The sequence below is a fragment of the Electrophorus electricus genome, chromosome 7, assembly GCF_013358815.1.
Source record: "Electrophorus electricus isolate fEleEle1 chromosome 7, fEleEle1.pri, whole genome shotgun sequence".
NCBI classification, from domain to species: domain Eukaryota; kingdom Metazoa; phylum Chordata; class Actinopteri; order Gymnotiformes; family Gymnotidae; genus Electrophorus; species Electrophorus electricus.
The window spans coordinates 7,758,094-7,769,896 of record NC_049541.1 but is presented as its reverse complement, the minus strand read 5'-3'; the positions used below and the strand labels follow the sequence as shown (position 1 = coordinate 7,769,896).

Genomic DNA, 11,803 nt, shown 5'->3' with positions numbered 1-11,803 from the left:
GACATTTTTCCTATTAATGAAACGCGTTACCATGGCTGACGATTTACTGAGAAATAAAAACATTTAAATTGTAACTACATTTAGTAAGATGTAGAACCTAATATATCGTAATGGGAATCACGAAGTTGGCAGATTTAATTCGCGGTGACGCTCCAAATTCCATATCTTATAAAGAAATCGGGGATTACACGGGTAAATTAGCCAAATCGTGTTAGTGGTAATTAGCTAGCCATCTAGCTAACGTTAGGTTGTTTACTAGTGTCTAGGAATAGTACTTGATTGCTGGAATTATTTGACAACGAAGAGAGTTCTCCAAATGGTGTTAACCTTGCGTAGCTAGATAGGGCGGCTGGGGTGATTGTCTTAGGTAGATAACTTGGGTAGCTAGTTAGCTACAGATTTAGTGAGCTAGGTTAACACTACCGAACTTTCTGGCTACCTGTCAACTCTCGAAGGATTTTAGCTAGCTGACGCTCCTCTAGAGAAACAATGATCTTCTTTTTTTTCAGAGACTTTAAAACTACAGGGTTTATTAATGGTGACTAACGTGATCATTATGCTTTATTGTTTAAGGGAAGGTAATTGCGCTTGATACCTCCATTGTTGTGAACCAGTTTCGTTCAGCTGTGCCCCATCTACGACTAAGGTAAGATGGCTAGCTAATTGGGTCTAAGCCCTACAGCGTATAGTTAAGGTATTTTAGTTGATAGTGACTCCTTGTCTTCCTTAAACGTTTAAAAGGTCATTTACATTTACGGCATTTAGCTGACGCTTTTATCCAAAGCGTCTTACAATTATGACTGAGTACAACTTGAGCAATTGAGGGTTAAGGCCCTTGTTCAGGGGCCCAACAGTGGCAAATTGGCTGTGGTGATGCTTGAACCAAGAACCTTCTGATGACGTCACGTACCTTAACCAAAACAATGAAAGCACTTCCATTATGTGTCCACAACGGAACTCAAATGTTGACAATTCTCATGAAAGCAATGTATAATAGCAGTCAGTACTACACTGCAGCACTGTTAACACTTGATTAAATAGGTTCACTGCGAGTTATACTGTGTATGACTATGTATGTGACAAATAAACCAAACTTGAAACTTGAATGCCTTGTGCATCATTAGGCTGCCTGTTTTTATGCTGTGATCATGTCTGTGTTGCAGCCCTCTGCTAGGTCTGTTTTACCGCACTCTGACCTTCCTGGAGCACGACATCAAGCCGGTCTTTGTGTTTGATGGCAAACCTCCCGATCAGAAAAGAGCTGTGGTGAGATGCACCCTTTGCAGCCAAACCCAAGTTTAGCTGAACGTGGAATAAGCTGTTGGCCAAAAAGCTGCTGCTTAAAAGCTGCTACTTAACCTAGTTTGAGCCAATGTTTACTTTTCACTTCTCCTTCAAGTAGTAGACAGTATTTATTGTGTAATACTTGGAGAGAGACTCACTAGTCAGCAGCCCAAGGGGACTAAAGAACAGTCTTGTAGAACTGTCTCAAAAGTTTCAAATAAGTGAGGAATCAAAGAACAAACATGCTGCACAATTAGATGCAATGTTTATAATGCTCTATATTTAAGACTGTTTATAAAGTACCAAGGCTGCTACTTGTTTGTATCCTTTCAGCTAGAGAGGAGAGCACAAATCTTGGGAAGGAACAGCTCATATCACTCTAAGACAGGTAATAAGAGGAAGTCAGACATGTATTATCACTTGAATGTCTCACTTGATCCTTTGATCTCCATAGAGATTATCTGTCTCCATCTCATCAGTGGGAACATCATTTGTGAATCATGGTCCCATGTTAATACCTCTTACATTTTGTATACATTCCCACAGTGTCCGCTCAGACTCAGGAATTCCTTCGTCTCCTGAAACTCATGGGTGTGCCTTGTATTATGGTAATTACCCATTCTCTGACTCACCGTAATTCACATTATTCTTGATCCATCCTGTTCTAATATCAGGGCTAAAAAATTGTCATCTTGCCTGCTGTTATTCATTCTAGGCTTCTGGGGATGGAGAGGCATTGTGTGCACACCTTGTTAGTACAGGTGTAGTGGACGCTGTGGCTTCAGAGGACATGGACACCCTAGCATTTGGGGGAACCACACTCCTTCGGCAGCTCAATGCCAAGAAAGAAAGGTGAAAAATAGGCTGGGGTATGGATTCTCAACCTCTGCAACAGTCTTTTGTATTGTAGCGAATCTTAGATTTGATTGTTTTTGTATTTTTTAATATATGGATTTATTTATTATTACCTGGTCCTAGTATTCCTGATATTTTTCATGACAAATTACAGAGAAAATGAAGAACTTTGCAATACATTGTTAATGTTCCTCTGGCATAATTGATGTAAAAAGAGTCATAAATTCCTTAATTCTCAATTTCATAGTGAGGTCACAGAGTACTCTTTGCCAAAGCTGTTGGAAACTCTACAACTGACACAAAAAGAGGTAGATTCTGTTACTATTCAGTTTGTCAAAATGAGTTGTGCAACTTCAAATCTGCCCACCCCTTATATTTTATAGACCTGAGCTTTTCTTTATTGTTTAAGTAACATTCACATCTCACAGCATTTTTTAAGTTCTCCCATGATTCATGTTTGATAATTACTCTTTAGACATCTTGACCTCTTACAGGTTAAACCTGATCCTGAATCGCTAATGTTATGTAAGGCACAATGTAGAGCCATTTCATCACAGTCGTAAAATAAACCCTAACAGGGTAATCAGGACCCCAATGCCAAGCGGTCCTGTTTCACTCTGAAGGGATTTATTTTGCAATAATGACTTTCTTGCTGTACATTATCCTGCATTACTTCTCACTTGACATTAAATAAACGTGTATGTCCATGTAATGAAACATGCAAATATGTGAGCTAGCATGTATGAGATCTATGTATGTGTGGAACTATGCTTAATGCTAATCTGTCTGTCCTCTCTTAGTTTATTGACCTGTGTATTTTACTGGGCTGTGACTACTGTGATAAGATAAGAGGCCTGGGCCCTAGACGAGCACTGAAGCTCATTCAGCAGCACCACACCATAGAGGATGTGATATGCCACGTCAACAGAAAGGTACAAGCCCTAGACTGGCTCATAGAACCCCTCCCCCTAGTGTCCCAGAGCAGCACTGCAGAAATACTACTGCATTCCTAAGCTTCTCTGGAGTCTACATTTCCAAACCTCAAAGGACCAAACTGAAACACACATCTTCTGGATAAAGCTGTTAGGCATGCCATCCTTAATGAGTAGGTTTCTTTTGCGTTCTTAGCCAATCCTACCCCCATTCTCTGATCAACCAAGGAGGTAGATTTGATTCACCAGTACCAGGGGTGGAAAACAACAACAGCGATTGACCCAACCATTCAGAAAGAATTCTTGATGTGCAACCTTTTGGTAACAACAATGTGCTCAAATGTTTGCACCAGCAAAAAGCCAGACTGATGCTAAGTGAATCAAATTCAGTGCAAGTTTCAGATTGGTGGTGTCATGCTCGTTATTTCTTAACCTCACTAGATTTTAGGTTTAAACTAGAACTAGTAAGTTTAGAATCTCAAGAAGCTGAAAATTTAACCCTGTCGGTGGACAGTTCATTTTACAGTTAACTGGTTGATGGTTAAAGTGAATCACATTGCAGATCTCTGATATAGGGTGTTTTCCTGGTTGAAGTTGTCAAGAGACTTTGTAAAGATTCACGTATTTTTTTTGTTTGAAAATGCTAGGGGCCAGTTTTCCAGACATCATCTGATCCTAGTCTTGGAATAAATTGCAGTTGCAGTCGTGAATAAACAATGGAAAGTATTTTTTTAGTCTGGGTTTCAACTTAATCTGGGTGTAGGATACTGGCCCTGAGAGCCATACACTAAGATTATACTGTCCCCACAGACACACCCAGTTCCCTTAGACTGGAAGTACGAGGCTGCTCGCGAGCTTTTCCTAGAGGTACCTCAGGTCGATGTACCAGAGCTGGGCTGGAACGAGGTGGATGAAGAGGGCCTGATGCAGTTCCTGTGCCAGGAGAAACCCATAAAGTAAATATGCATTCCATAGAGCATGCATCTGCCCAGTGACCTCACACGGCATCACTTACAAGGCATACCGAAGCTGGTAAAAGCAGCACCTCTTGTTTATGCTTTCAGGGAGCAGAAGGTTCGAGGACGCATGGAGAAGTTCCGGACGGCCCTCGCCAAAAGGAGAAAAGAGAGAGAAGAGGCGGAGAGAGCAGGACAAACCAGGCAATCACGTCTTGAAGAGTACTTTCCCAAGACACGGAAGAGACAGGTCAATTCATTACAATTGCTGGAGATTATATATGATGCAATAAATTCCATCTTTATAATTACATCACTAAGAGTTTAATTATATTGACATGATGGTCTTGCAATATTCAGTCTGCAGATGCTGTAGAATCCAGTAGTGGAAAGCGACCAAAGGCTAAATAAAATCGCCTCTTCTAGGGCGCAGGTTCCAACTCCAGTGATTAACAAGTTGGTCATCTGAAGCAGTCTAATTGACACAGTCAATGGGGAAAGACCATGGCAAGAATTTTTATTTGAACTGTAAGTTTCTAATGAGGGATTATGATGTGTCCATGTGGCTGAAATGTGGTGCTTTATTAATGCCAACAAAAATACTTTTCATTTGGATCCTATCATGGCCAAGACACTTTAAATATCCAGTGATTTTATTTTAAATCATGTGTATAAATGTCCATTCTTAAAATATATTTTTGTTCTTAAATCGCCATGCTGTATATGATTTTGCTTGGGATTAAGTTCTTCTTAAATAGTATGCAATAAGAAGATCGTGGAAATGACTACCTCATTGCTAATGTAAATGACATGAATATGGTTATATAACAAAAACAAATACAATAATAGATTAAGATTTAATGTATTTCTAATAAATCTGATGCAGTACGGTTTTTTACAAAGTAAGTTATTCTGAACCAAAACAGGTATTCGTGTGATTACTAGCATGTGTTGCGCTATAGATATTGGAAATGGATGATCGACCACACGGTTTGGCCACGGCGAGTTTCAGCAGCACCTAAAGTCGCACGTTGAAATGTGCATCTTCGGTGACTGGCCTAGGGTTATGACTAGACCAGTTCAATGAACCCAGTCAATTCATAGCCCTACGCTTTACATCGTTTTCTTCAGACAAGTTGCTTTCCTTCCAAATGTTTTATTCTCGTTGGGAAGCGTACCTCTTCTGTTTAGACGCGCAAACATTTAATCCATTTTCCCTTTCAACCAGAAATTCGGAGCACATTTATATGACGCAGATGTTTTATCCAGCGATCACGTACTGATATCGATTAAGTGACTAAAACCCAGAAACCCATCAATCTAGAGTTGGCTTCAATAAAGCAGTTCCCAGGAAATACGGCCGACTCCAACACGGTTGGTGGCAGCACGTGCGGCTACGTAAGGATCGGCTCCAGAGTTCCTGGTCCTCGGGGCTACAGAAGTAGAGGGCGTTGATGGCCGTCTCTGGCGGATCTCTGTGGAACATTTTCCCCAGTTCTGCCGGGGCTGTTTATACTCTAGCTCATTCCTAATTTTCTAGATTTATTCCCTGTGGCCTCGACGGCTTTTTAGTTAGTCATGGCTGCGAGTGCGAAGAGAAAACAGGAGGAAAAACACCTGAAGATGCTTCGGGAAATGACCAGCTTGCCTGCCAATAGGAAATGCTTTGATTGCGATCAGCGCGGCCCTACCTATGCCAATATGACCGTGGGTTCGTTTGTCTGTACCACCTGTTCCGGAATATTGTAAGTTGTTTTTTGCTTTATTTTTATTAGCGAGTCTTTATATCGGTTAATTGATGTGATATTTGTTTTTTGTTGCACACAAGCTCGTGTAAACAGGCGCCTACTAGCTAACGTTACCACTCCCGTTTCAAGGATTGCTATGAATTTTACTTTAACCTGTCGGCTACATTTAATACATTTCCACCCACCCTTTTTGTCCTTTTTTGACGACATGGTAAGATTTTACACAAGGTACCCGAAAGTTTGATAGCTAACGTGCGCACTTCCCTAATAATGAATACCGAACAATAAATTCTTTACAGCATAATTTAGGTGGAATGTCGCACACCACCTCGTGCTTCCACAAGCCTTAGCCCGGTTTTATATTGATTAGCGCATCATCCCTAGTTTTTATTAAGAAGTTATTATGCCGTGAATTTTATCAGCAGGTGACACGCCCATCTGCTACGTCAGCTTGGTCCCAGCATTGGGCTACTTTCAATTTCATCTCAATTGTGAACGTCGCGTGAGATTGTCGAATTGTGTCGCTCGTATATCAACAACTGTAAAACCGTTAATGTTCGTATGTCCCAGTGCAGACGCCAGCCATTCTCAGCGTTGCATCCACTTATCACTTCCCTTACTGCCTGTATGCCTAGTTATTGCTTATTTTGGGTTCTAGACGGGGGCTCAACCCACCGCACAGAGTGAAGTCAATCTCAATGACAACCTTCACACAACAAGAAATCGAGTTCCTACAGAAACACAGCAATGAGGTACCACGTGCGCAGCCTTTTTTTTATAGGTCAAATGAACATTACTGGCTTTGTACAAATGGTACCCATTTTGTCTCTTTGGCCAGGTCTGCAAACACATCTGGCTAGGGCTGTATGATGACAGGAGCTCTGCTGTGCCAGACTTTCGTGAGCCCCAGAAGGTCAAGGAATTCCTCCAAGAGAAATATGAAAAGAAGAGATGGTGAGGAGCTCCTGGACGAGTCCGCCTGTGCTCTCTTTGCATAGCGTTATGTCCTAGCTTGCTTTTATACTAGGTGCTGGGCAATAGGAAAACAAGTGCTTGGAGCAGAAATTCACTAGAACGCATTAGCTGCCAGATGACCCAGATACAATGCAGCCAGCATTCCAACCGCCCATGCTAACACATTATTTTCTGTGCATCAGGTACGTTCCGCCTGAGCAAGCAAAGGTGATCACCTCTGTTCAGGCATCTGTCTCTGGCTCCTCTGCCAGCAGCACGAGCAGCACCCCAGAGGTCCTGCCCCAGCCCCTAAAAACCCTGCATCTCAGCAAGGCTCCCTCCAGCCAGGTGACTCTTCCTTCAAGTTTCCTTAGCCTAAAATAGTTCCGTCTTGTGGCCATGCTTGCCAACCCCTGCTCTTTGCCCGTGCTCATCACAACAGTTTTCAGATCCCGATCAGTCCTGGGTGAATGTGGAATTTAAAAAATATGTCTGAGGCTTCGGATCTGCAGTCAAGTGCCCAGGTATTGGGATGCAGGCAGCTCAAATCTGTGGAATCTTTGACTTCTGAAGAGTTGCGTTGTTTGGAAAGAATGTTCCTAGCTAGATCCTCTTGTGTGTTAGGGAGTCCAAGTATTGTGTAGAGAAGTGTGGTAGCACCTTAGCAAATTCACTAATAGCAGCCTTTCACCATTCATCTAAAAAGTTGTTGCCAAACAATATCACCTATTTAACAGTATGTGTACCAGACTTAATAGGCTAATGTCTTGAGAATGGAATAAGAATGTGGTGGACAAATAAGCTGCATGAGCATTTTTTTTTTTTATTTTATTTTGCCAGGCAGCAGTTTGTTACAGCATGGAATTATTTGGCACTGCAGAATGCTTGTAAGGAAGCCTATTTGGTGCATTTTAAAATGTTCTGACTGATTTTTGATGTCTATGCAGCTTGTTTGTCCTCTGAGTTTTCCTTTATAAGGAAAGCCTTGATTTCCTGGTATTAGCAAACCCCATTGATCCCTAACGAAGCCATACTGAAACGGATCTTCAGAAGCTCTCTCCCTGTCCTCCCTCCGTTCTTTGTCTCTTGTCCTACCGTTTCATCCTCAGTCCCCGGGGATCAGTCGTGCCCACACGCAGCCTGCAGTGCAGGACAAGAAGTTCGACCTGTTGTCTGACCTGGGGGGAGACATCTTCGCAGCCCCTCCGTCTCACCCTGCTGCCACCTCAAACTTTGCCAACTTTGCACATTTTAACAGGGCCCCAGGTACTTCCTGACTAAGCATCTGAAGCAGCAGCAGTGCTGCTCAGACACCCCAGCTGCTAGCTCTCTGAAAACAGAACAGTGCTTTCCATATTGTTGCCTTTCTTTTTGTTTGTTTTTCATTTGTCTTTTTGGTTCACCTTATGGCGCTTTGCAGCGCAAAACAGCTCAGCCATAGACTTTGCCAAATTTGATTCATTTGGAAACTCCAGTGTGTCTTCCCATTTTGCCACATCACCTCACTCCCAACCTTCCCAGCAGCCTCCACAGACAGGTACCACACCCTCCCCTCCTCTTCGCATTGTTTTGAGTTTTGTCATCTGTTCTACTTATCTGGAAAAACCATGATCTTCATGCCTCATGTAATCTGACCGAATGGCCAAATATTTTATCTGAATCAGCCCTGGTTTAGGAAGTTTGGAGTGGCACTTTGGTAGTAAGGACAGAACTTATTTACTATCAGCTTGGCTACCCTTTACATAATTTCTAACTTGCATTATTACATTATTAATTACATTATTACTTTTAAACTGTCATCATAATGGCCTTTAAATCCGCTTAATAGCTTATCAGACTGTGGCTTGGAATAACTTGTTTGTAATGATGAGAATTCAGGCTTCTCCTTACGCCAGGTGACCAGTATCTCAAAAGATGCTTTCGGATTTGTTTGGTTTCTACAGGAGGTGTGTCTGTGCCACCACTGCCCACCATGGCTCCACCTGCCCCTCAAGCTAACATGGCAGGGGAGGACCGCTACGCAGCTCTGGCAGAGCTGGACAGCGCCCTAAGCACTGCATCCCATAAGGCCTCACAAGGGTAAGATGGAGCAGTTTGCTGACTTTATTCTGATTACCGCCTTCTCTTCCTGCCAGTGTAGTCCAGCAGGGGGCACAGGACTTTGCCCATTAATTTGGCTTTATCCCTTTCCTCTGTTTAAGGCTCTACTGAGTTTTGTGTTTGGCTTTACTTTACCCGCAGTGTGTTTGATGCTTCGCCCAGGTCTGCTGCGGCCCCGACCCAGCCTGTACTTCCCAGCATGCAACAGGGTTTTCCGGGTGAGGAGCATTCTGCTGGTATGAAGTGATGACTTGTAAAGACATCCTGCTCTTTTAGACCAATTTTCTTTGTTCATTTGACTCCTTGCAGGTGCTCCTTCCACAAATCCGTTTGTAACTTCCGGAATGGCCCCAGAGCCGATGCCAACGAACCCCTTCCAGACCAATGGCAGAGCGTCAGCCTCAGGTAGATTCCTGCCTCAGTCCAGCCAGCACGCTCGCATTGCTCTTCCGAAAGAGTGCCTGATGCTCTTCCACTCTGCTGTTGCATGGTTGATTTGATGGTCCCTCTGCTGCAGGCTCCATGAGCATGCCGGCCGGTTTTGGGAACGCCACCAGCTACTGCCTGCCCACCAGTTTCAGCGGGACCTTCCAGCAGCCGTTCCCTGGCCAGGGCCCTTTTCACCCACTCCCCCCAGGCGCCTACCACCAACAGCCCAATGGTACAGAGTATGAAATGATCAGTGACGTGATGTAACCTAAGCACGCACTCTTAATTATCTCTGATGGAGAATCACATCATATTGGTCTAAATTGCATGGCTGTTTTGGCCAGGTCTTAGCTTTGATTTATTTTGTAGTCCTGGCCTAAAAATCAACAAGTTAAGCTTTTATGATTGAGCCACAAATGTCAAATACAAAAGTTCTTAGCTGAAACGGTGCAGGCCAATTTGTCCATCCCAACGTTGTTTATTGGCTGATGAGTGTTTTGCTTTAACTGGAATCAGAGAAATTGGCAGGTTTGTGAAGAATAGTGATGCTGCATTAAGGGCTGGCTTCCCAAACATGGCATAATGAATGGAAATTCATATTTAGTGTGGGCTTAGCCTTAAGGTCTGGAAAAGTGGCACTGTTAGCTCCTGTAAAACATTCTTTTCATGCCTTATTGCCTTGTGTGTTGCCCCCACGCCCCAAGGTGGTTTCCCAGCCTATGGCCAGGCCAAGCCTCCTGCAAGTTATGGACAGCCAATCGTAGGAACCGCCCTTTCCAACAATCCATTTATGGTGAGCCGGCTGCTGACCTTCCAGAGGTTTTAAATTGCATGAATGGAAAATAAACTGAACGTTTCGTTTGTGCTGTCTGCATCCAAATACATGTATTGTGTAATGACTATTTTAATTAATTTTCTATTATTGCACAACTTCATTTGTTTTATGTGCATTACATGCTGTGTCTCTGTGACGTCCTCGTCTCAGGAAGTAAATTGCAATCAGTTAACACAGATATGAAAGTCAGGATATTCTCTCTTAGAATATAGTTTGTCATTTGAATTGTGCTTATTGTTTAATATCCAATAGTGTCTCACATTTCTGTTCCAATGACCACTTGAAGCTTATTGCAGAATCTCAAAATGGTTCTGTAATAAAAGAAAATGGGCAGTAAGGATTGACTTGAAAAAACTGCCTCTGCTTCTAAATTTGGTAACAGTGGGTGTATAATTACCAAGAGATCAGTTTGACTCCTGCTGATTTACCAGCATGCAAGCTTTTCCTAATGAGAATTGGCAAAACATGCACAAAAACAGGAATCTGCTATCTTAGACAAAAGTCAAGTTTTAATAAAAAGTTTGGCACCAACACAGTACAACACATCGGCACTCTGTTGTGTAAACGGCTATATGGAGACGATGCCTTTAGCACTAAACGACTCTGTGGCTTCTGCCTGGGCAATGGGGTAGTTGTTTGTATTTGCAGTAGCCCTGATAAATCTGTTTTTGCAAAGTGAAACTTGTTACATAGTCCCATGGGTCTCCATGCATTTTGTTTATTCAGATCACAGTAGGCCTTTACCCAGTGTTTGATCTTTTAAAGCTACTAGCAATTACTGTGGTATGATCCAACATCTGTAAGCCTTTGAATTAGAGATTCTAAAGGTGCACGTGCTTCCTGTTTTGAATATATGTGTATTCTATTCATCTTTCAGTTAAAGGCAATGGAAACATTTGCTTCCTTCTAGGGCGGAGCCCCGACAGGGCCCTACCCCTCAGGGGGCTCCTCCACCAACCCGTTCCTCTAAAGCACCTGCCATGCATCTCTCCAGCTCCACCCCACCCACTTTCAACATCACCAATGTTCTAAACGCCAGAAAAGATTACTTTTTTTTTTTTTTCACCATGCTGAGCATTTGATGGTTGTAACAGAAGAGATGTAGAAGACAGAACCCTCGCCCCCCAGCCATTGTGCGGAAGCCGAGCAACACTCCGTGCGATTCTTCGTCTCCATTTTATGGCTTCGCCTCTATTAAGTAAATGTTCTGCGCCTAGAAGTAAAGCTCCTTGTGCATATTGATATTTGTAATCCTTTTAAATGCATTATTTACACTAAGAATTTGCAATTAGAAGGACGTGGTTCAGAAGGCGAATGGGGAAGGCTGAGTGATTTTGCTTTTGGACCTGCTCCAGGGGAGGATAAAAGGTGAAACCAAAATGAGAATAAAGCACCAATAGCCTCCAGGAGGTAGCGAATGACGGGTTGACAAACACCCACTGCAGTGTTGAGGGACCATCAGGCATATCACAAGCAGGTGGGGTTAAAAAAGGGGGTGGGGTCTGTAGCACAAAAGGGGACAGGGTAAGTGGTACATGAGACTCCTGTATGATCTACTCGAGAAGCCTTTGAAGCAGGTTTCATCTATGCTGACCTCCATAAATGGATTTTTGACTAGGCCAATATCTGATTTATCATCACAAGTGTATAAGGAAATGTGTACATATATAAATATATGTATAAAAATATTAAAGATTTTTAACTACGGTA

General features: G+C 42.7%; 2 protein-coding genes across 4 annotated transcripts; both read left to right on the top strand.

Annotated features, from left to right (window-relative positions):
• The first annotated feature begins 5 nt into the window (after positions 1-5).
• zgc:110269 (probable flap endonuclease 1 homolog) lies at positions 6-4,920 on the top strand. Of its 2 annotated transcripts, none has more exons than XM_027029987.2 (11): positions 6-192; positions 574-646; positions 1,164-1,266; positions 1,618-1,672; positions 1,831-1,892; positions 2,000-2,136; positions 2,387-2,447; positions 2,985-3,071; positions 3,882-4,027; positions 4,136-4,277; positions 4,388-4,920. In XM_027029987.2, exons 1-11 carry the CDS (start codon positions 111-113, stop codon positions 4,436-4,438), a joined length of 999 nt encoding a protein of 332 aa, XP_026885788.2. In that variant the 5' UTR covers positions 6-110; the 3' UTR covers positions 4,439-4,920. The 2 variants fall into 2 exon arrangements, with proteins under 2 accessions (XP_026885788.2, XP_026885780.2); XM_027029979.2 differs by having other exon boundaries at positions 2,940-3,071.
• Positions 4,921-5,449: 529 nt separating this feature from the next.
• agfg1b (ArfGAP with FG repeats 1b) lies at positions 5,450-11,803 on the top strand. Of its 2 annotated transcripts, XM_027031531.2 has the most exons (12): positions 5,450-5,772; positions 6,434-6,527; positions 6,614-6,729; positions 6,933-7,077; positions 7,839-7,995; positions 8,150-8,266; positions 8,673-8,808; positions 8,971-9,047; positions 9,139-9,234; positions 9,347-9,490; positions 9,963-10,051; positions 11,004-11,803. In XM_027031531.2, the coding sequence occupies exons 1-12, from the start codon at positions 5,606-5,608 to the stop codon at positions 11,061-11,063; spliced, it is 1,398 nt and encodes a 465-aa protein (XP_026887332.2). In that variant the 5' UTR covers positions 5,450-5,605; the 3' UTR covers positions 11,064-11,803. The 2 variants fall into 2 exon arrangements, with proteins under 2 accessions (XP_026887332.2, XP_026887343.2); XM_027031542.2 differs by lacking the exon at positions 8,150-8,266.

Coding starts and splice junctions, on each gene's coding strand:
- zgc:110269 (XM_027029979.2), top strand. CDS start 111: ATGGGAATCACGAAGTTGGCAGATTTAATTCGCGGTGACGCTCCAAAT. Junction 647..1,163: donor GTGCCCCATCTACGACTAAG/GTAAGATGGCTA, acceptor TCTGTGTTGCAG/CCCTCTGCTAGGTCTGTTTT. Junction 1,267..1,617: donor CCGATCAGAAAAGAGCTGTG/GTGAGATGCACC, acceptor GTATCCTTTCAG/CTAGAGAGGAGAGCACAAAT.
- agfg1b (XM_027031531.2), top strand. CDS start 5,606: ATGGCTGCGAGTGCGAAGAGAAAACAGGAGGAAAAACACCTGAAGATG. Junction 7,078..7,838: donor GCAAGGCTCCCTCCAGCCAG/GTGACTCTTCCT, acceptor TTTCATCCTCAG/TCCCCGGGGATCAGTCGTGC. Junction 8,809..8,970: donor TCCCATAAGGCCTCACAAGG/GTAAGATGGAGC, acceptor CTTTACCCGCAG/TGTGTTTGATGCTTCGCCCA.